At 35.9% G+C, this 25,236-nt stretch overlaps 2 protein-coding genes across 3 annotated transcripts in view; both read right to left on the reverse strand.

The window, feature by feature from the left end:
* LOC126974944 (SH3 domain-binding protein 5 homolog) overlaps positions 1–24,456 on the reverse strand; it is a 31,655-nt gene extending 7,199 nt beyond the window's left edge. Inside the window, exons 1-3 of one of the 2 annotated variants that reach the window (XM_050822698.1) lie at positions 24,071–24,456; positions 19,661–19,723; positions 12,084–12,261 (exon numbers count right to left, since the gene is read on the reverse strand). In XM_050822698.1, the coding sequence (XP_050678655.1) occupies positions 12,084–12,261; positions 19,661–19,723; positions 24,071–24,139 (310 nt within the window). In that variant the 5' untranslated portion in view covers positions 24,140–24,456. Of the gene's footprint in view, positions 1–12,083; positions 12,262–19,660; positions 20,138–24,070 lie in introns of those variants that run through there. The other variant, XM_050822697.1, reaches the window with a different exon arrangement.
* Positions 20,271–24,075, reverse strand: LOC126974918 (F-BAR domain only protein 2). The gene has a single exon (XM_050822658.1). The coding sequence runs from the start codon at positions 24,010–24,012 to the stop codon at positions 21,340–21,342; it is 2,673 nt and encodes an 890-aa protein (XP_050678615.1). The 5' UTR covers positions 24,013–24,075; the 3' UTR covers positions 20,271–21,339.
* Positions 24,457–25,236: the final 780 nt, after the last annotated feature.

Raw genomic sequence — 25,236 nt, forward strand, 5'->3', positions numbered from 1 at the left:
ATACACTAAAAATTATTTTCAACCAGCCATTTGAAGAGTATTGGTATAAACATTTTATTTGACAGTACTTTCAAGTCCCCAGGCAATTTGTTATATAATTTTATAAACATATGTTAACGATGTCGTGGTCTTCCAACACAAACAATTTTTTTTTATGGAATAGGAGGACAAACGAGCGTACGGATCACCTGGTGTTAAGTGATCACCGCCGCCCACATTCTCTTGCAACACCAGAGGAATCACAAGAGCGTTGCCGGCCTTTAAGGAAGGTGTACGCGCTTTTTTTGAAGGTACCCATATCGTATCGTCCCGGAAACACCGCATAAGGAAGCTCATTCCACAGCTTTGTAGTACGTGGAAAAAAGCACCTTGAAAACCGCACTGTGGAGGACCGACACACATCCAGATGGTGGGGTCTATCTTGAACTAATGTTGGTTTGACAACGAAAGAATGTTGATTTAAAATTATGATCACATACCTAATTATTTTATAGAAAAAACTAAGCTATTTTTATGGGGTGACCACATCTAGGTTTAGGTAAAGAAAACAACCCTAATATAAGAGTCACGCGATAGAAAGAGAGGCAGTTACCTAGAAGTTTCTAGGTGAATAAAAATTCTGTACTTCTACTATTACAGATTCTTTGAAAATGGTCTAATTGTTAGTAAAGGCATTTGATATTTGAGTATATATAGATGAACACCCTTTTTTGCTATTTGGTAGAGTTGTCGTGGCAGGCTTCATCATGCTCGCTTAAATGTCACTGCTTGAGGCGGCAACGTGGGGCGGGTCGTTCCAGTCTCTAAAATATGGTCGAAGGAGGGGATGGCTGGTCGATGCGTTATGCTCTATGTGACCGTTATCATCTTGGTTTCTATTTATTTGTTCTTATGGCGGCAATACACACACATAAAATTTCAATTATATCTAACTCTCAGATCATTTATACATCTAGATAGACTGTGACAGCTGGTAAAACGTCGAAAGAATAGCGGCAAACTGTTAACCTATATTTACGGCGACACACACTAAAACAAAGTGACATACGTATCGCGAGCGTAAGACGTAGCTTGCCGCCACGCACAAAAGTAAATAAAGTAATAAACCTAGCCTGTTGTCATGCGTTGCCTAACATACAACGGGAACCCTAATAACAAGATACTTACCCGTCAATCCGGTACTAATCGACGTAAGAGTAGTTCATTCGTGAAACTCTATCCTAAGAATCGAATCTATCGAATTTGATTTTGAAAATCAAGTACACGTGTATTCTGTAATCTATGAATACAATTTTGGGTAGTCAAATTTTTCAGATTCATCTTGAGCAGTTTAAAAAAATATTACATGTAATAATATAATATAATATTGGCAAAAGTTATCTTTAAACACAATGCAAAAACATTTTAAATAATTAATGTAAGCATGGAATGATATCGGAACATCCTCAACAGGGCTGTGTGTTTTATATACAGTATAGTTATTATAAATAATTAGGTCTTCTGTACGAATACCTGGCGCAGTTGCTCTAAACAAACGGCTACACTGAGAGAATCTAACAAAATTAATATTACCCTGTACTTCCTCGGGGCATAAAAAGAATAGCGAAGTCCAGTGGGAGGCGCCTTTGCACAGGATGCCGGCTAGATTATGGGTACCACAACAGCGCTTTTTTCTGCTGTGAAGCAGTAATGTGAAAACATTCTTGCGTTTCGGTCTGAGGATCACCGTAGGTAGTGAAATTACTGGGCAAATTAGACTTAAGATCTTAGGCCTCAAGGTGACGAGCGCAATTGAAGTGTGGCTCAGGATTTTTGGGTTTTTCAAGAATCCTAAACGGCATTGCATTGTAATGGGCAGGGCGTATTAATTACCATCAGCTGAACGTCCCGCTCGTCTTGTCCCTCATTGACATACTTCCACATTATGCCGCATCTAGATATTACGAAATAGACGAGAAATATCCATGAAACGAAAGGGAATTGTACACAATTCGCTACAGCGAAGCGAATGAAAGAGAGGGGAGACGGTAATCTGCGGATGTTGCATGTTATTACTTCCCATCGCGTGAGCCTCTTGACCTTTCGCCCCCTCTGATACACAAAAAAAGGCTCATATCATATTTGAATAATTATGGAAGTTCTCTCTGCATCTTCTATCGAATTATCACGGGGAGTGCTCAGAGGAGCTGTTTGGGTTGATACCGGCGGCCGAATTCCACCATCAGTCATTACATCAAAGTGCTAAATACCACCCACATCACGTTGACGTCTGGATTTCTAAATCCGCGAGTTATGTAAGAAATTTCTTGCCTCGCACAGCCACATTGTGGAATCAATTACCGGATGCTGTATTCCCGAACTGAAACGACTTAGGGACCTTCAAGAAAAGAGCATACTCCCACCTTAAAGGCCAGCAACGTATCTCTTGGCACCTGTTGCTGTCAAGAGATACATTGCGAATGTCCATGGGCGGTTGCCTCGCCACTCCCAATCCCGTCAGCCTCTTGCCCGTTTGCCCCCTCTTATATAAAAAAAAATTGTGGCGTTCCCAATAATTGTAACTAATTCTAGTAGGCTTCATAAGATACATAATAGCTTTAAGGGTAAATGTATACACTTCTATTATAAAGTCCCAGCCACTGTTCAGGCATTATCTATAAATAAATTTAAATGTTTTATAAAAAAAAGGCTCTGTCGTAAATCCTATTACTCCACTGCTGAATATCTGAATGATCGGACAGCCTGGGACTAGATTGTGATTATTTTATAGCGATAGAAATGACTGTTCAATATTGTATATTTTTATTGAAAAGAGCGCAAAAAAAGAATGCTGGGAGAGTTTCTTACGCCGCTTCTTCTCTCTCAGAGCGCCATTTGTTTCCGAAGCGGTAGTAGTATCTAGTAGTTATTAGAAATGACATCAAAAAGAATTCTAAAGGAATCAATTTTGAGAAAAAAAAAACATACCTCTGAGAAAGAATACTAAGAGAAATTAAAAAAAATACATTTTGGGAGATACTAATAGTATAAAGAGATACATTATTATAACTATTTCTGACAACCCTATACACAATCAGTGCAAGCACATTGCTACATTCATTATCGTGGGCTTGTATGTGGCTTGCTTTATCAGCTACTCTTCTGTCCAAATATGAACTTCGCAGTATCAACGGCATATTTATAAATAACTGGATAATAATTGTTTTAAGTCAAAATGAGAAATGGTCCGGAGTATAATTTAAATAATTTAACTATTTGCAGATGTCGTGTCAGTAAAGTTTTGAATAAATTTATCATTGGTATATCTATAATTCTATTCTACTGCTAACTACCAAATTACTAAATGATAGATTTGAAACAAATATTTGCAAAGGCACAGGTTAAAGTGGTAATCAGTCACCCACCCATGGACTTCGTTCCTGATAATGATTATCACTATATTTAATATTAAACCAGCTAGACGTTGCTCTAGCTAACGACACATTAACAAATCAAATTTGATCACGCTTTATCGTGCTGTCAGTTATTCTATACGCTTGGTTTATCTATGTCAGTTCGGACATTGTATCTTGAAATTTTAAAAAGTTTTAGGTTTAAAAAATTTTTTGCAACTGCTGATGACAGCCTGGCACAAGATTATGTCTTTAGTAAATACTTATACTAATTACTAATGACTAACCGCTCATCCCTCGCGTGCCTCCTACCCGTGTATGCATGCCTGGTTAAGCATAAGCAATGGTAGCTAAAAAATGGTGACTTGCAATGTAAACAAACCAATTTGTTCAAAATGGCCATTGTTGGCACATTCTAGTGAACTATTTAATGTAACTATGGGAAATATTTAGAACCTAGAAACCTTGTCATCAAGATCTTTCCAACGATAAATTATGGGGGTCTGTACCTATTGTGATTGATGAGGAATAAAATTTCCAACACCGTCTTTGAGCTTTATATAATATGTAGATTATTAAAAGAACGCATAACATAATGCTGGGAGATTCATTTTATGACAAAGTGTTACGATAGGAGCAAGATACACCACCCCACCCTACAAGATAAGTGATGCTCGAGGATTGATTAAGCCCAAACTCGGAGCAGCATCGCACTTGCCCTTGTCAATGTGATTCATAACAGATTCAAACCAACAACAATACTGTTTGCACAACACCTCTTGACCGCAGGATAGGCGCAGCTTAGCATACCTCCAAAGTCCTCACTTTGGAGGTATGCTAATGGTTTGCAGCTGCACTTTGGAGGTATTACAGCTGCGCCTTACAGGGTTCAGATAGAGGAGGCTCTGACTGAGCCCTTTCGCTGGTAAAAGTGTTTTGTGTTACTTACATCTATCTCAGAGCTCCATTTTCGTTTCCGAAGCAGTAGTGGTAGAGGTAGTAAGTTGATAGACAACCTGAGAGTTGAACAAGACATACCAAGATTTACGAACCATGCGTCCCTCGAACGGTTTTCTCAGAGCGCTCGGCCGGAACTCGTGAGTTTGCGGGTTTGCGTCCCACATCATTCGTAAATTTCGGTTACAAATTTAATTTGATTGACCACAAGAAGGATTCCCAACAAATCCATTTTTGGGAAAAATGAATGACGTATTATGCCAATATAGATTCTGCGATTAGATCTCTGCGTTCCAAAATAGACATACTTAAACATAAATACACTAAGTACCAAATAATACACTAAGACTAATATATCTTTCTTTGGCTGATTCATTGATAAAATAAACATGGCGGTAGTTCTGGAAGAGTATGATAAAATTAAATTGTTAGTAAAAAAAATTAGGCATGATAAACTGCGGACCGGGGTTAATCAAACCAGATATATTTTACCTAGGTATGTTAATGTGTATGGCAAAAGGACGTGGGAATACATGCTACCTAACATATTTAATAACTTACCTGAAGATCTATACACAATCATTCTCAAAAATAAAAATTCATGTAAATACTCATTTAAAAATATGCAGTATACACTAAGAAGAGGGAGGGGATGTAATGGCTGGTGTTAACAGTTCTTAATATTTATGTTTATGAGTTTTTTTTTTATATTTTTATTACATCTTTTGTTATTTAACAGTATACCTTCTTATGTATAAAAATAAAATATTGATATAAATACTTCTTAAGTACAGTAGTTGTGAGCGAATTGATGCATTTGCACCACACATAAACCTACACAGGTTTCTGTGGCGCATCTTAGCCTTAAGTTTTCATTGTACTCTTTTTTTAATATGAATAAATAAGAATAAAAAAAAAGATACATATGCCTCCTAGGATTATTCACCAATGATTTGAAACAACGTAATATAAGAAACAAGAAAACAGGTTGCTTATGTAACAGGAAATTATGTGCGACATATATTATTCCCTTACGTATGTTTAATTAAGTAGAAAAGTAATCAACAATATTAGATTATACAACGAAAGTACCGACAGTCACGAATGACATTATGTATCGAGCCGAGCTGAAGATAGTAATTATGTTTTGCAAAACACGCAATACAGTGTTTACGTATGCACTGTTTTAACTATCATGAGAGATAGTTGAGGGACATTCAAGGGTATTCGAAGCACGCTTATATGGCCGATTTTTTATGGAGGACAAACGAGTGTACGGTTCACCAGATGTTAAGTGATCACCGCCGCCCACATTCTCTTGCAACATCAGAGAATCACAGGAGCGTTGCCGCCTTTTTGAAAGCTGTAAACGATTTTTTGAAGGTACCGTTTGAGACAGTGCCGGATTAACAACGTAGCAATTAATAATTGGTACAGGCCCCGCGTAAAATGAGAATTGGAGATGTTAGTTTTTTTTGTTCAAGTTTCGTACATTCTTAAAAATCCGAGCAGGGCTCGGTCGTACAGATATTATTTTATTCTATATATACCATTAGTCGTAAAAATAATTAAGTATTGAGTTGCAATGTAAATAATAAATGCCCGAGAAACAGATTCTATTCAACGTTAGCCCAGACCTAGCTAACAAATCAGGCATTGTCTACATTAAAACGGCACATGCATGCATTTAATTATTGACGGATGCACAGTTACGTAACATGAGAAACAAAGCTAATAACTTCTTTGGAATGTTGTTAACATACAGTATTGTATTAATAAATTATATTTACCGTTCTTGTTCGATCATCATGAACTTTTAGGAATGGCTGTTGTACGCTATTCGATTGCGTGAGAGAAATTTAAGAATATATAAAAAAAAATAGAACTCGTACCTCGTACTCGTAACCTCGTAGAACATTCGTCGATCAAATTGGGGACGTTTTGAGAAAAGGAGAGGTCCGAAGCACCCGCAACCGGCGAGCATGTATGAAAAGAGTAATGAATGTAGAGGAAGCGCGTGAGGTTTGTAAGGATAGAAGCAAATGGCATTCTATTGTCTCTGTCTACCCCGACGGGAACAAGGCGTGAGTATGTGTGTGTGTGTGTGTATAAAATTGGCAAGCTGTTAAGAAAAAGTATATTAACCTTGTAACCTCCTTGCGCCTTACTTAAATATTAATTGATAGTTAAAATTAAGTTTGGTTTCTACTTGCAAATTTATTTTATTATGTACCTACATACAGTTGACAATAATATTTTACGTTACTTATGTAGTTTACTTATTGAAAATTTGCGCACTTGTTTTTGCCTATACCTATACTTTTATGCGTAAATAAAAAAAATATTCTAATTTTCCAAAAGTTTCATTAACGAATTTATATCTAATCATGGGAGGGACCGATTTGGAAAGTCAAATGTCGGAACTCGAGATGTTGGCTTTTGGCGTTTGCCTGTCAATATTATTTTGTGGTTTTTATGAAATATTCACGCAAATAGTCATGTGGCATTTTGATTGATGACGTCACATTATAAAAATACAACAAATTACTCTTCTATACGGTACTAAGTAACTAAACTAACTAACTAAAGATAAACATCAGATGTTTGATATACTTAATGTGACGTCACGCATAACGGACAACATGATCGTCGCGTTTAGTTTGTTTTAGTCAACATATCAAAAATCGGTTTACAGTTTTGCAAAAGGAATATTTTATAATTATTGTTTAGTTATAGGGTAACATATGTTACAAATATTTCATATTTTATTGCAACAACTGTACAAGTATTCAACTATAATCTTTTTTTTTATTGATGTAGGCGTTACTTTGCGGAAATCCATATTTAAACAAATGATTTGAATTTTCTTTAGTGTTAATTCCGCCAATATTTGTCTTTAAACAATTCGACACGTGTTTCGCCTCTACACGATCTCGTGCCAGATTTTGGCGAGACAACACGTCCTGAGGATGCCTCGAGTAGAGGCGAAACACGTGTCGTATTGTTTAAAGACAAATATTGGCGGAATTAACACTAAAGAAAACTCAAATCATTTGTATAACTATAATCTTGTTACCGGCTATCGATCCTGGACAGATCACAGTTACATTGTAAGCCAATCACAAGCAGACAATGTGTTTGTTGTTCGTTTCGCATAAGTACCAACGTACAAGGTTATTTAGTATGCCGTGCATTATTCCCGCATACTGAACGTATTACTATGACGTCACTGCGCGAGGTGTCTATTACGAATTATCGAGATAACTACCATCAAGGATACAGTAATCAACCAACTACCACCTCCAACTAGGACAATTACTTTAATAAATCCAGTCAACCTGCATCTCCCTGAAAACCTTTACCTGGAAAGACAAGACAGTTAAGTTGTTGAACTTATTCGTAGATTTAGCAAACCCTTAAATAATTAGATTTATTTACATACATACGTAGAATCACGCCTCTTTCCCGTAGGGGTAGAGACCACTTCTTTCCACTTGCTACGATCCTTACATACTTGTTTCGCTTCGTCCACTTTCATTATTCCTTTCATACATGCTCTCCGGTTTACGACGTCCCTGATTTGATCTTGAACCGTCCGCCTAGGTCTATCCCTTCCAACACTTTCATTCACACTGGCCTTATACACTTTCTTCGTCAATCGTTCTTCATTCATTCTCTCGACATGTCCAAACCATCTCAGCATACCTTTCTCAATTTTTGTCACAACACTATTTCTTATCCTGTCACTCAGTTTAACTCCTATCATACTTCTCAACGCTCTCATCTCAACTGCATTTATTCTGCTTTCATGTTTCTTCTGCCATACCCAACTTTCACTTCCGTACATGAGTGTTGGCACCAACACCCCCTCATGCACAGCCAAACGAGCCTTATTAGACACCTTCTGCCTGTTCATAAAGAGTGCAAAGCTCTATTCACCATGTTTCCTGCATTCACTCTTCTTTCAATATCAGTCTTATACTTTCCTACTTTCCACTTAGTTTTAGTTATCCTAAATTGAAAATACGGGAAATGTGCGCACTTTTTGGTTTTAGGCAATACATTTGCATACTATCTAAATATGTCGCTTGCTCAGATGAACAGGGTATTAACTCAAAAATGCTGTTTTTTCAGGAGAGCGATTTTAAAGTTTCATTGAGGCTTATCTCAGCATTTATTACACACCTTATATAAATTCATTTTATATAAGGTGTGTAATACGTAACCTTTTTCAATATAAATAATTTGTAAAATGGAATTGTAGCTCAAAATTCTCCATAGCTAATAAACTAAATATTGAAGTTCGATACTCATTTTTATTTCGTTTTTTAGCGTTCTAAGTACGATATTTCATTTCTTATACCCCCATATTAGTACCTACAAGTTTAATTAATCAGTCAAACATAAAATCACAAAAATATAAAATACTACAGTGTGAAACCGTGATAAAGATAAAAGAAAACATTATTTTGTTCCATCACCACGGAAGCCGCACAAAAGACAAGGTGAGCTATAAGCCAGGGTTTTACATGGAAAACTTCCAAGAGAATACACGTTACCTGCTTCACTAGAAACTAGATATATGTCATTGCTTGTTACTGTACTGTATTGTAAGGGTGATTAGAACAATAATTGCTTGTATGTAATGAAATACATGCCCTCGATTCGAGGTCTTTATTGCTACTGTTTTAAGATCAATATAAAGTTACTACTACTACTCTTACATAAGGGCGACTACGCACTCACTGAATGAATTTTCAACAGTTACTAATTCTAGTAGACTTTATAAGATACTTTTCTTTCTTCTCTCTCAGCGCGCTATTTGTTATTTTATGGAAGAGGAGGACAAACGACACAGGTCACCTGATGTAAAGTCATCACCGTCGCACATTCTCAATACAGAATAAACAGTTACACACCACGCGTCACCAAACTGTTTAATATGTATAATTGTGATAGCCGATTTGATATTTTTAGTGGTAGTATAAATAGCATAAAAAATCCGTTCGCAAATGATTTTACGAAATCAAAAAAAATATCATAAGTGTATCTTTATATCTCTCTATGTATAAGTTTTTCTATTCTAAATCTATAGTTTTAGTAAGACTATGCAAATTTCTTTCTATATGGGGAAGCTTGTAATTGGCATTTAGAATTATGTTTACTTGATCGATTTGTAAATGTTGTTGTAAGGTCCCCAAATCAAATAAAATAATATAAAAAATATCTCTCGCACCAACAGAGGAATTACAAGAGCATTACGGCCTTTAAGGCGACACTAAATGCCAGCGACCTTGAGCAATATAAGCTCACGGCTGCCGGCCGCCATCTATGTAACAAAGCCAATATTTTCAAAATTCTTGCGTGGAAAACGTAACATTTTAACAGGTTCTAACAGTTTTTATGCTTAAAATCCTCAGTATTCATTACTAATTTGAATAAATGCAGCTACACAAAAAATACAAGCTATTAGAATAACTTTTCTGTGAGAAGTACTAAAAAAATGCGTCATGCCATGCCAAAAAACTTGTTTAACTGCAAAGAAAAGTGGTAGTTCAAAAAGGCTGTGGAGTGGTAACTATAACCAACAGCAAGCATTAGCAACCTACAAATAAGACTTAAGGATATGTGTATCAGGATTAAGTAGTGTTCATAGCTCCAAATGCTACTTTTTCACAACAAAACTTGTCTAAAAACACCTTGTTTGCGTGTTTTTTTCTAACCCTTCGCCTTAAAGGCAAAGGTTGGGTTGTACGTGGAAGAATGTATCTTGAAAATTTTCCGAGGCTTTATTGGCATCAAAAGGAATTCCTATGGGATCAATTATGACTTATATGCCATTTAAAGTGTTTTGTTGTTTACAATGAACAAGTAGAGCTAATTTCTACTGTTTCATAGAAATGATCACGACTATAGACTCAGGCCGTTTTCAATAACGTATCTCTAGTTGCTGATATATTGCTATCACCGTTTAATGACATGATCTTATCTATCCATAGTTATGTCCAATATAGTTATATTATAGTTATAGATCAATGCTATCTGTCGATAGGTTATTGTAATGTAATTGAGCGTATGGGGATAGATTTGTCAACCTGTAGTAAGTTAAACAAAGGATAGATAGGTTATTGAAAACGGACATTAAAATATAGCGTATACGCTATATTCTACCACCTGACATTTCGATGATGCATGACCTATTTTGATTGTGTGCGTGGCTGACTGTTTACGACTTGTAAATCAAAATTGGTTACATTCTTTGTTTTTAAATCGCTATCCTTTTCTGTCTTGCTGTATCTCCGGTAGAGATGTTATTCTCTCTCGCACGCTATGTTTGTCTTTAAGCTGGTATATTGTAAGTCAATGATCACGACAGGTACCCGTCAACACAGTTTTGGTAATTTGGTCTATGCAAGCGATTCAAGTATATTGTTACAAGTCCGATAGTTCAGAATAAGGCCTAATTTCGCTCGCATTCTTGTAACTGAGACTAGCACGCGAGCATAATCAGCTTGTCGCCACGAAGAGTGTATATTTCATTAGTATTACAAACTTACATGCACAAACTATATTAAGATTTCAATATTAATTCTAGTAATGTTCGTTTAAAGAAAATATTCCATTACCAAATATTTCTATAATACTATTTATAAAATACGTTATATTTTATAAATTTAATATAAACTGAAGTGAGACAAAGATAAAAAATAAAATATAAAAATATTTTTTTGTTTTAAAATGTAAGCAAGATAATATAATGACACTGGTAGCCCGTGCGAAATCTAAGCACTCGAAAATAGCAATAAAAGTTTGTTTACCGGCCAAGTCTGATTTTAGGACAAGCTAGTTTTTCCTATGCCAAATCAGTTCGCCCTTTACGCGATAGAATAAACCGGTACAGACTATGTTCAACTAGTTTCTTCTATCGGCCTTTAGACAAACTCGTTTAGCCTAGGCAGAACTAGTTAAGCCTTACTAGTTTAATTCGGAACACGTCCACTGCTGGACAAAGGCCCAAAGATTTCCACGACGATCGCCGCTGCCCTCATCCAACGTATTCCAGCGATCTTGGCCAGATCGTCAGTACATTTTGTGAGGAGCCTACGAACACTGGGTCTTCCGGTACGTGGTCGCTCATACGAGGACTTTACTGCCCCAACGGCCATCTGTCCGTCGAACTATGTGCCCTGTCCACTGCCACTTCAGATTCGCAATCATTTGGGCTATGTCGGTAACTTTGGTTCTCTTACGGATCTCCTCATTTCTGATTCGATCTCGCAGGGAAACTCCGAGCATAGCCCTCTCCTCTGAGCGACCATGAGCTTTCTCATAAATCATATAAAATGCGCGTAATCCAACATTTAAAGTACAACGAATTAGTTGATCATCCTGCCATCAGATTGCATCTGCATTATTTTTATTTATTTTTTTTAAATCTATAACTTTAGTTTTTGAATCACTGAATTGTTCCAGAATTATTTAATTTATGGCATTCACGGAAAATGGAACACACACTATGGAGAAATAATTTGTAAAGATTAAAATGCCGAAATGATTTTCCAAGTTGAAACGTTTTCCAGCGATCTATAACAACTGTATCAGCAATGTCTTCAAATTTTGGGGCACATAAAACATGGGGTATCACACAGGATTCGATGCCCCTGGTTTACTATTTTTTGGTCCTTCGAGCCGGTTGTCTTAGAAAACAAGAAGCAGAGAAGTGCAATAACGTACCACTAGCTCGTTGGAACTGCACGGCAGCTTTCTGGCACTCGGATCTCGCCGCGGCTGCCGCAGCCACGGCGTCGTAGTACGGCCTGGACTTGTCCACGCACGGACCCAGCCGTTTCGTGAGATTCTGTAGCCGCCGCGAGGTCTCGCTCAGAAGCAGGCTGAAGGTCTTCATAGACTCCTAAAGTAACATACATGTCATACATAACTTGTCACGCACTATCGTGCTATGAGGTCGTCTTTGACCAAGTGTATAGAATTGGATCAAATTGAAAAATGCTAATGGGACCCCAAACATATTAAGTAAGTACAGTTTACAGCTAAAAATATTTATTCAAAACGCGCTATTGTAAAATGCTGTATTAGTTCAAATTGTAATTGTTCTGAAGTATTAGTTTAAGTAATAAATTGTCATTTTTGTGGACCATAGCCCAATATATGAATATTGCGCTATCGTCCATGCTAATACTTTTATTCTGATAAATAAAGCAATTCATGTGATATTTTTCCGTAATCATTCCAAAATATTAAAAAATGCGCAACGTTAATTAAGTCATTAAAACTTTCGTGAGTCATTAAAACGATTATGACGATGAAATTATCTATTAAAACGGCTTTATTCACGTTTTTGTCGGTGTCGGTACCGACTAGTTATTTTTTATTATCAGAGTGACTAGACTAGAGTACTGTGTTGTTAACTATAAATAAGTAGTAGGCAATATTGTTTTAAACTATAGCTCCAACAGAGGAACATTGATACAATTCAAACATGGTTTTTTCCACGTATCGATGAGTACAAAACGAGGCAATGTTCACAATCATATCTCATCGCTCACGTTCAGAGGTGAGGTATGCATATTAACTCGGCCACTAACAATTGACCCCAACTATTCCACTTACTCGTTGCGGCCCCCTACGGTAGGGCTGTCAACCGCATAACTGTACATATATATATACATGATTTAATAAAATAGTATCAAAGTAAAAACTATTTTTTTTAAAAGAAAACTTGTTGTCGTTCTACAAACACTACCAAATCCAAAAAAAGTACTGTATAGACTTGTCCTTGACTTCTTCCTTTCTTTACCTTAGTTGGCCGATCCTCGAAAGGAACCACCCACTGAACTGATTGTCTTTTGGTTTCGGGTTCGTAGCAATATATCCAGCTTTCATCACCTGTGACGATGTCAAATACAGCATTTGAGTCACCACCGCTGAACTTAGCTAACATTTGGCGACACCAGTCCATGCAAAGGTGTTTCTGGTGGTCGGTTAAAGTATGCGGAATCCATCTGGTACAAAGGTTCCTGACGCCTAAACGTTCGTGTAATATTTTTTGAACTTGACTTATACTAATGCCTAGGCTTGCCCGTATCTGCTGATAGGTCACTTTTTCATCTTCCTCGATCATGCGTCGCACAGCACTGATGCTATCTTCAGTAGTCGCTGATAAAGGACTGCTACGTCCACGCTTAAACTCGTAAAAGCAATTGTACACAGAGGCACGAGATGGGGCTTCATTAAGAAATGCTAATGATTAATTAAGAAATGCCTATCATGCTCTGTATCTGTCGGGTTTACAATTTTATAGGTGCCTGTGTTTTACTCATAAACAAATAATATTAAGTGTCAGGATTCAGGACGACACTTGCGATAATCTATATATATAAAAATGAATTGCTGTTCGTTAGTCTCGCTAAAACTCGAGAACGGCTTGACCGTTTTGGCTAATTTTGGTCTTGAGTTATTTGTTCAAGTCCAGAGAAGGTTTAAAAGGTGAATAAATAGGAAAATTGAATAAAAACAACAAATTTGTTTTTTCTTTGATGTGTCCATACATAATTTCTATGAGAGAATTTATTGACGCACAGTTGGACAGTTCTGCTGTGAAACAATTTCATTACGACAGTAGGGTGCATATTTTACGAAGTAATTTTTGATGTTATGATATATTATTGACAAATTCATTTAAAAACATTATTTTATTTATTATATACAGAACAACGTCTGTCGGGTCAGCTAGTCTATATATATAAAAATGAATTGCTGTTCGTTAGTCTCGCTAAAACTCGAGAACGGCTGGACCGATTTGGCAAATTTAGGTGTTTAATTATTTGTTGAAGTCCAGAGAAGGTTTAAAAGGTGAATAAATAGGAAAATGCTGCTATATTAAATAAAAACAACAAATTTGTTTTTCCTTTGATGTGTCCATACATATTTTCTGTGAGAGAATTTATTGACGCACGGTTTGACAGTTCTGCTGTGAAACAATTTCATTACGACAGCAGGGTGAATATTTTACGAAATAATTTTTGATGTTATGATATATTACGAGTATTGACAAATTCATATAAAAACATTATTTTATTTATTATATACAGAACAACGTCTGTCGGGTCAGCTAGTAATAAATAAAATTTACGATATTAGAAATAAATAACCCATGTCATATTGCATTCAACCATAAATTGCATACTGTTACAGTTACTGTTTTAATTTTTAAAATAAATATACCTACAGCGTATAGCCTGTATAGACGACCTGTATAGCCGAGTGGTTAGCGATCCTACCTACTAAGCTAGAAGTCCTGGGTTCGAATCCCGGTAGGTGCAAGCATTTATATGATGAATATGGATGTTTGTTTTCGAGTCATGGATGTTTAAAATGTATTTATGTATGTTTAAGTAAGTATATTGTATTAAATATATCGTTGTCTTGTAACCACATAACACAGGCTATATATGCTTAACTTGGGGCAAGATAATTTGTGTAAAAAGTGTGTCAATATTATATACACAGTTTACTAGTAAATCATCTGGACGTAATTTTACGTTATCTTGCACATAAAAAAATATAAATTTAAAGAAAAGTATTGTAGTTTATTTATTTATTTTCATGTAATCTACAGCGTCACAATTTATATACATTTTAAAGTAGAAAAATAAGGCCAAAACTGATTACATTATGTATCAAACAAAAGAAGTAACATTTTATGATTTAAACAAGACAGAATAAGATAACAAAATATTTACAATTACTATAATAAGCTACTTAGAAAATAAACTTTACAGTATAAGGTTACAGGAGTGTGTGTGCGTGTATGTAAGGTTGTGTGTACATGTAGTATGTGTGTGTGTGTTTGGATAATCATTGCAGTCGATGTATATTTCTATTTCTTTTTTAGCTGTACTTTGGACAAGGAAAACATATCTAAATTAAAATAGGCTTTATTGAAGGTGAGAGCCAGACGTTGCAGAACAGAGTTAAGTACGTATTGCTACTTTAACGATAATAAACCAAGTTAGACCCGTTTAACTTCCACTCATTTAATGATGAACAACTTTCCATTGAAGAAATGCCCTGTAATGGACAAAAGGACAAAATATTGTGAAGCAGAAACACCACAAGAGCCACAAAGACCAGGTTCGCGCACGCTGCAGAGGTTGTAAGAGATAGACACTCTGGCAAGCTCCGCTGGAGAAGGATTCATTGAATGCAATCCGTCGTCTCCTTTGGACACGAATCGAGGCGAGGCAGGCAGTCTACAGAGCGTCTTGTCATCCAGCGCACTAGACCGCGTGAAAGGTCACCCATACATATTAAATTTGAGCGGTCCCGTGCATTAGTGGACTCGAAAATATCTACCAGACAGCGAAGACGACAAATTGTGTTGTGCTTGAAACGTCCAACATATCATTTATATCCAGTGAAGAAACAGTGTAGTAAATTTATTACACAAATAAAATTTGAAAAACAAAATTTTATGAACGATGTGGGCTCGAACCCGCGACCTTTCTCGTTCCGTGATAGCGCTCTTACCAACTGAGCCAACCGTTTGAGCGACGTACCGTTGATAAAATCTTGTATGCTTTATTCAACTCTCAAGTTGAGGTTTCAGGTGTGGATTTGTGTAATCAATTTAATCCCAGAAGTGAGGTTTACCACTTTGAAACATAACAAATAGTGTAGAATGTATAAGCACACAGCTTTGGAGAACTCTATCATTCAGGTGCTTCGGATTCAAGCAATATCCGACGACAACGACCTGTATACTGAGGAGACCGGTGGCATATTGCTTAAGATAGCCGTGTCGGTCTTTGACCAACTGGTGATTGCGAGATAATAGCACAGGTTTTTAATTATATTATACTAGGTAACAGCTTGGATCCAAGCTGTATGGGTGCCAGAATAAAAGCGTCAGCACTGGCGTCAACTGCTCTGTGCTTCTGACATATGTTCTGAGTACAATGGGAGAATTGTCACCCGGTCCGCTCGACTTCTTAACGTTCAAGGAAGACAGTTTTCTGTCTGAACTGTTAGAGCTCTGACTCTGGTCGGCGGTGTCTTTTCATTGTCATAGACCTTAGTCGCTTCTTACGACGCCCTGGGCCTGAAATTCCCCCATTCTTTATACACCCTATTTTTTTAAGAAAATAAGGGACGAGACAGGCAGGACGTTCAGCTGATGGTAATTTATACGCCCTGCCCATTACAATACAGTTCCGCTCAGGATTCTTGAAAAACACAAAAATTCTGAGCGGCACGACAACTGCACTCGTCACCTTGAGACATAAGATATTAAGTCTCATTTGCCCAGTAATTTCAGTAGCTACGGCGCCCTTCAGACTGAAACACAGTAATTTTAACACATTACTGCTTCACGGCTGAAATAGGCGCCGTTGTGGTACCCATAATCTAGCCGGCATCCTGTGCAAAGGAACCTCCCACTGGAGAATGGAAGGACAAGACGAAAGTAGGCAGGCAAAAATGTACTTATAACTATAGTATATGCAACTTTGCATCCAGAACTCTTAAATTAGTTGAAAATTTAAAGAACTACGGTCGAATTACAATCACTGCGGAGATAAGAATGCTCCGATAGCTGTGCGAGCGGACTCTCGGGTTATTTGTTTAATGATAGAACGGGCTTAGCAATAGCAAATTTATTTAGAAGCGGTAATTAAATTAACCTCACTCATTAGCAATTTATTTAATATTTTTGATACTACTATCAAAGCACCGCTTCGTCAAGCTATAATGATTTACGTCGTCACTGACGCAATAACCAGTAACTCGACAAAACAAGTAGCACGGAGTTGACCTTTTCCAGCGAATCCACCCGTAAGCATATGTTCATCAGTGCTCACCGTTCACCTAGGGCTACCACACGACGGTAAAATCGTCGTTATTTAAAAATATTGACAAAGTTTGGGCATGAGAAGAGAATTAAGTAAATACTTTACGTTAAAAGAGAATAAAGTAAATATAATAATAGTAAATACGTTTATTTTATGTAGCGAATTATATGATATAATATGTATACATATATTGGTAAAGATTTTCTCAAAATAATAACTGGAGGACGCGACAAATAAGTAAGAGAGGTTAGAAAGTAATTATACACATTTTCTAAATTTGCAGGTTTGTTCGAATGTTTGTGCGCTGACAAATGTAAAGAAGCCTTATTTCGAGTCCTTATATATTAATGCCATTTCGTTTCAAGCGTGGCGTTCTTTTTTGTGGCGCGATCACACAGTTGCAGGGCGGCACTACGCAGAGAACAGATAGACTGATAGGAAACGTTTGTTGTGGTAAGGACATGAACACTTTTCATGACACAATTTGGATACAAAATAATTAAATTTGAATCAATTTAAGCACTATAAAGTACTACTAAGCTCTAAATAGTATTTTAAGTATTCTTCGAATAAGATAATATACCTATTTCTAAGTAATTAAATAAATAATCTTCTATAATTAAGGTGACAGCCCTATACGCACCTACTCTATACAGTACTAACCGCGTATCAACTCCGCCTGTTACGACTTACAACAAAACTGGATTCAGATACAGCACAATAGGACCGCTTTATGCTACGTAACATTACCAGATATCTGTTGAATATTCCAGATTCTCAACAGTTTCACTTAATATTTCTTTCTACTTATAATAACATACTTGATCAGTTAGTGTAGGTTACACAGCATCGTCAAGTTTCATTCAGGTTATTATTGCATTCAATTTTATGTCACTTATTTGCACTTTTACTGTTTTCATTTTTCAGTTACCATGGGAAATCTTAGAAACCACGCTGCGTGGGGGTCTGTTTCAGGATGTTTTGACATATTTGTATGATACTAATTTCACATGCCCCACAGTAAATTCCATGGGTCCATAATAATTGCTTTAAGATGGTCTTAATAAGCAACTAAATTGTCCAGCTTCAATATGGAGTTTCGTCCAAGCATCCAATATATTATATACACTCTAGTATTTAAAGTTTATTTCTTCCCTTTTAGTCTGCGTGCATTTTCGTCACGTTTGCCGACCGACTGTCCAAATGCATTCTCATATATTTTGTTCATTCTTACATATAAATGTGCAGAGTAAATGTTACAAAAACTGACTTTCGAGCACTGATATTAGTACTCCTATTAGTCAGCTACTTTTTAATTTTATTTAAGCGGCTTAATAAGGCTTCTCTGCGACATACACTGCGAGTCAGGATTGTTATTTCATCTGCGAGTTGTAAACCCAAATTCGTTGCAATAAGGTGAAACAAATCTTAATACTACTATAGAGGATCAAAGAAAACCCATCTGCCATCTTATAGATTTCCCGTGATGTTTTACAAATAGATCACTAGCTTTTGGGTTGATCGAAGCATTAAGGTTATCAACGGTGCATCCTCCGACTTAAAACCCGTAAACGCTGGTGTCCCGCAAGGCTGCGTGCATTCCCCTACACTGTTTCTTCTGCGTTTCAATGATATGCTGCAAATTAGTGGTACTCATTATGTGTGGTATGCCTCTTACGCCCATAGTGCCAACATCTGTCGTCGAGAACCGGAACAAACTTGTGTCTGAAATCGAGACTTTGCTATGAAAGTCCCCTCAATACGAGATCACTCATTTAACTGCCACGTGGAAAGGAGGAGCAATCTTATAGGCCGGCAACGCATCTCTTTTTTGCCCCGGATACTGCTGCCATATCGAGTGAAAAAGGATCTATCTGTTCAGGAGCTGTGGTTAGAGTATTTTGATTAAGACCTTTTCAAATAATTTTGAAATTATTGGCAGTAGGCCTATTAAGATCTATAGTAGTTAATTACGCGGCTTGGCTTTATCATTAATATTTGGGATACCTTCCGAAAATTTAAGAAGTGTCGAATTCTTAACATAAGATTGAAATTAATAATAAGGTAGATGATACCTTTTCTTGGGAGCTCCATTAGCAACTTTTTGTCAACTAATCGAAACTAACGCAATTTTGTCTGCCATTTATCTGATAACATCCAAGACTTCTTTCAGTTTAGTAAATTTGATGGGAAGATGGTGTGACAACTAGATGACTATATTGGAGAAGATACTTTTAATATTTCTGATTCGTCAGTTTTTGGGTCAGGTTTATCGGGAGTAAATACATTAGCTAGATGTTTCCTTAAAAATACATCAGAAGTCTAATTTACGGACTAAACAATGGCATATACAACTCTGTTTCTACAAACAGACAGCACAACATATCAAGGCCATTCACCTATCTATATACACTTTTGCATGCAATAAATGATAAAACTCACGTCAAGCTCCAACTCCAACTTGTTGATCTCATCTGTCGCCGCGTTCAACTTCTCCAGTTCCACCTGAAAGTTGTTGAAGAACTTTAGACAGTCGCAAGGAACGCGCACACCATATTCCCAAACATATGGCAGAAGCAAGCAACACGTAGAGACGGGAAACAGACACGACATTGTACTGATGCCTTATCATGTATTATCGGCGATACATAATTTTATCTCGATATGTCACTGGATAATTAAGCCTCGTCAAACCTATACATACACTACGAATTATAGATATTTTTTTTGTAGGCAAAAGATGTTATCCGACATGCAATTTAATGATATTGATTAAATTATATTTTTCATATTATCCTGGTCAATATTAAATGCTTTCTTTGAGTCTTGAGTATCAATATTTATTTACTTGCATATTTCTTATTAGTCAATAATTTTAACTGATTGGCAACTCTCAACAATTTGTCAGATTTTTACGATAACAGAGACTAATCCAGTGACATACAACCTCAAGAGAATGTTTCCTGTCCCTACAAAAAGCATCTACAGTAACATAATAAAATACTTACACATATCACTCTTGATATTATGAGCATGTAATTTAAACCGCAAATTATATGTTCCATTTATTTACGATTACATTAAGTTACAGTAATACATAATAAAATTTTATACAATACAAAAATAATTCATCAATTTCAATTTCTGTATCTTTGCAATTGTACATTTGATTTTGTATGTATCAGAAAAACAATTATTATTCTGTTATCTGTTCAGTTATGAAATAAAAGCTTACACAATATAATAATTTAATGGAATGGCTGTGTGTTATGTACTAAAAGTGTAATTAAATTTGTGTAACTATAAACACTGTTATGTAAAAGTAATAGAATAATACGTGCAGAATAATAATTAAATAAATTTATTTAAAACAACAAAATGAGATTACACTGGTGTAAACAAAACTAAACAAATATAATCCACAATACAAAATTCTAGAGATTCAGCTGAATCAATTAAATTGATTGAATCTTAGCTAATTATTATATCATACTTTATCTATAATTTAAACAATGTAATGAATAAACAAAAACATCATCCTCAATGACAAACAAAACAAATGCACATAATAATTAAATAATCCTATGTATAAATTTATTTGATATATTGACATTATAAAAGACACCAAATAAGAATAATACAAAAAATTACATTCAATTACAATATCTAGAAAGTTCTGTCTGAATAATAAAGATGATAAACAGATGCAAACTTTATACTGCACTTTGATTTATAAAATCAATCATTTATTCTTATAACATTCATGTGTTGTTAAATTTAAATTTTAGAAGATATAACAAAGCATTACTGTTTCATTGAATTATCAAATTTTGATATTATTATTAGACTATTAATTTCATTAAGCCTTTGTGTGATGATAATTAAAATGTTAAATTATTATGTCCTACCATATTACAGAAAATGGCACATTACTATTTTGAGTTAAATATTAACTTAGCAAAATGGTGAAACTTAAAATAAAACTACAAATGGTTACAAGTTCATATGAGTTAGGAAAATTGACATAATATTTTATGTTACAAGCAATTTTGAATGGACAGGAAACAGTCCTATAAGGTTTATTATTATTACATAAATCTTAATCTATTCTGTGAAAAGAATTAGTGCAAATCACTATCACATATATATTTTCCTGAAACAAAGCGCCTTTTTACAAGAGAAAGACGATATCCACTTCCAATCAGTTCAAACTCTATACCAGACAGAGTGGCACCCTCACAGTTGAACTGTGCAGCAATTGTTGACTTCTTTGAGGGACCATTACTCAGTTCGAATCTCGCCTTCAATGATCCTACACCTTTATCTTCTGAATGTTGGGATAGCTCAGTAAATCGCCACAAGGCCTGCTCAATATCAGAGTTCCAGCTATTTTTAGGCATAGCTATTACATTTTGAACAGACCCGCTCATAGGCACACATATGGAAACATTGAGAAGTGGTGATGGTGGACTCATAGAGTGAAGATTATACTTATAGTCAACTTTTAAATCTGTATGGTCCTGCTCGCACTTCCAATATGAAACCATTTGCAAAGGGCATGAGGCAGCTCCAGGTTTTGGTTTTATCTGATACTTCAGAATATCCACATTAAAGTATTGTGCAGTAGGATTCTTTTCAGATTGGCGTTTTAACAATGAAGTTAAGGCAGGCATATTGAATTCAACAACTGTTGTGTCTTGAGTAGACATCATTGCATTTATGTTAATAAGTTGCTTGTTTGGCAAAACATTATCCAACTTGTGTATATTTTTCAATCTGAAGCTAAGTTTTGCTGGGTTCGGGTTGTTGGCCAGAACACCAACAATACCTGTCGGAAAGGAAAGCATCATGTCACCTGACATTTTGACTTGACACTTTGATTCTGCTGTACCTCTAAAGTATGAATGTATAATTTCATGAAAGGCTACAGCTAAAGGGATTGTGTCAGTCATGCCTATTGTTAAAGGCGATGGCCCTCTGGACCCTGATGAACCAGCAGCCCTGAAATCACCTTCTGATCGCCTGGACGGAGGCCGAGGTAGTGAAATAGTAGAGATAGTTGGTGTTGAAGTGCGGAAATTTGATTGACTCACTTCTGTTAATTCAGTAAATATTTCACTTGTGTGTCCTGTTGTTTTAAGAGATGGACTTTCTAGTAAATGTGTTGTGTTTGTTTGTAGTGGGGCATAAGGATTGGAGACATTGTTATGTGGAGATGTGGGGTTACTAGCAGCTGTTGTTTGAAAGAAATTTAAATCAACAAGGTCAGAGCTTGCTTTACTTGCATTGGTATTGGAACCTCTACGTGTTGTGGTTCCTATTTTGTAAAGGGAAATATTTTCAACAGTTGCTCTAAGCTCATCAACACTTGCAGACATTGGGGTGTTTCCATTAGTGATGGGTTTAATTTCGACATGTATCTTTTGCTCTCTTTCCTCTTCTGAATCTGAATCACTAGAGGAATAAACACTTCCTTTTTCATCCTTAGGTCTAACACAATAACCTTCTTCATCAACTTCTGGAGAATTCATTAAATCTTCTTTTGTAGTAATATCTTCTTCTTTTTCCTCCAAATCTGATTTTTCTCCAGCATTAGTATTTTCCGATATTTCATCCTTCTTTTTCTTTGCCTTTTTCAATTTGGTTTTAGTTCTACGGAACCACTTTGATTCTCTTAATGTAGTTCGGTTCATATTATCATCTTTTTCAGTGATAGCCGGTATAGCAGGTGTTCCACTTGGACTTGATGGTGCAGAGCATGGTGCAGTACCTTCAGGGTTTGAGGAAGGTTCATCTTTGCTTTGGAAGTTTGGTGTAAACAAATTCAATAATGAGGTTGTTCTTCTTGAAGTTCTTGTTGCAAATGATGGCTCTTTTTTAGCAGCTTTGGGAGCTTGGGTAGGTTTATGTGAACCGTTTGATACAGATGATATTTGATCTGCCTCTGAAACTGAATTATTTGCCGAATTTTGTTTTGGAAGAACAGGAGGTACCTCTATTGGACTTCCCTTGTCTATTCCAATATATTTATCAACAAGAAATTGTTCCAATAACTTTTCAACTGTCAGTTCTAGACACTGATGTTTGAAATCCCTATGAACTTGCCCCATAAGATCATGACTGTTCTGTATAAGATCTGCAAATGAATTCACAAACTGTTTCATTTGTTTCAAGTGTGCTTCTTCAACATCTTGAAAGTGCTTACAGCTCTGAGTCATTTTTTTATCAAAGTCCTGCTTAATTGAATTATATTTATCCACTAGGAAGCTATATTCATCATGTATTTTCTTCAATTTAACCTCAACTTTTTCTATCTCTTTACTTGAAGCATTATCTTTCTTGAGTTTCTCTAACTCTGTTGATTTCGAGGTGTAAGAGTCCTTTGCCTTCTGTAAGCACATTCTTGTATTTGTTATCACAAGTACTGCTTCCAAAGTAGTAGCCTCTGAATCCTTAACAGCTTTATGTTTTTTATGAAGCTCATCAGCATAACGTGCAACATCTTTCACAAGCTCACTTACTTTCTGAAACATATGTTGGTGCAAACTCGAAAGTTTTTCTGCAGAACATTTTAATACAGTCCAGAATGGAGCGAAAGTCCCATGAGCGCAGTTGCTGTTCGCTTGTTTGGCGAGTTTTGATAGAAGTTTCGAATTAGATTCCTCTAAATTAGATCTCTCTTTAAGATACTCTGAGAGCTCCTTACTAGCTATGAGTCCGTATTTCATATTTTGATATAAAATATCGTATCCATTATATTCGTTGGCAAAGTAATCTACAAAATTGACACTCATCTTTGCTGTTATAGATTCAGGTCATAAAATAACTCAATACATATTGTCATTGACTGACCTGTATTCTAGGATCAAGTTCAGAGTCACCATTGTCATCGGCTGGAATCGTAAACGAAGAATCTTCCATTGTACAGATAGGATGCGAACAACTAGGAAGCCACTCAATCTCACAAATTACATCACTGACACTATGTTAAGGCGTCAGACAACTCAACACCTAACTAACAACAATAATTTAATTTAACACATCAAAGTTAAACACTTCGTCACAGCTCAAATCATTTACACAATAAAGATTATAATTCAGATTGCACATGTTCTATCTACTCGCAAATAAAATGAAACTAAAGAATTTAAATAAATAATTCTATTAATTGACCACTCTCTAACAGTCTTTTTCAACAACGAAGCCAAAGAGAATTTAACCCACTGAACACTTTTACTCTAACGAGAAGAACGCCAACTTCATACTAAATAAGTGCAAACACGATATTAGCGCCCGTTTGTGCCACCGGAACTAATCAGTAAATAAAGGCGGGAGATTTTGAATATTGCTAGGGAAGTTTAGGCATTGTACCTATAAGCATATCCATTCTATGGCGACCCGAAATGGTGGCTGTAGAATGGACATAGTAAAACAACGTTTATACAACATAAATAGTCTATATTATCTCTTGACCAAATCCTATATATGATTTAACCACTACGTTGAACGTTCAAAAACGAAACCAGTCGAATTTCAAAATCAAAGCAAATAATAAAGGCTTCCTTTGGCGTTCCTACAGTATTCCATTTTAAGCACAGACATTTGACAAGTGGAGTAATTTATGGTCCTGAAGCATTATTGCTCTGTGAGCTCTTGGAACCATATAGCTATGTGATCTGGGAATCTCAGTACTAGGGTGTATGCATAGTACATAGCATGTGAGATTAATATACTCCGCCTGGTATTCTCTTCCCACGATGCTCAACCCCTCGTTTACACCAAGATACATGTCAAAAATTTGTTTTATACAAGACTTGTAGAATACTTGTCAAGGCATAGTTATTTGATTTAAGCATATATTGCAATTGCCTGAAACATAACACTGTGATGAAAACAAGTCTACATACAGTATAAAACTCATTTGCGTTCACACCAACATAAAGCATACATGTTTTTAGCAAGTATTGTTAATTTTATTGAAGTTTATGTATAATACTTATTAAAAATAAGTTTTATAC

This window comes from Leptidea sinapis, chromosome 34 (assembly GCF_905404315.1).
Source record: "Leptidea sinapis chromosome 34, ilLepSina1.1, whole genome shotgun sequence".
NCBI classification, from domain to species: domain Eukaryota; kingdom Metazoa; phylum Arthropoda; class Insecta; order Lepidoptera; family Pieridae; genus Leptidea; species Leptidea sinapis.

What these genes read in the sequence shown, in the direction of transcription:
- LOC126974918 (XM_050822658.1), bottom strand. Translation starts at nt 24,012, where the DNA reads ATGAGTGTCAATTTTGTAGATTACTTTGCCAACGAATATAATGGATAC.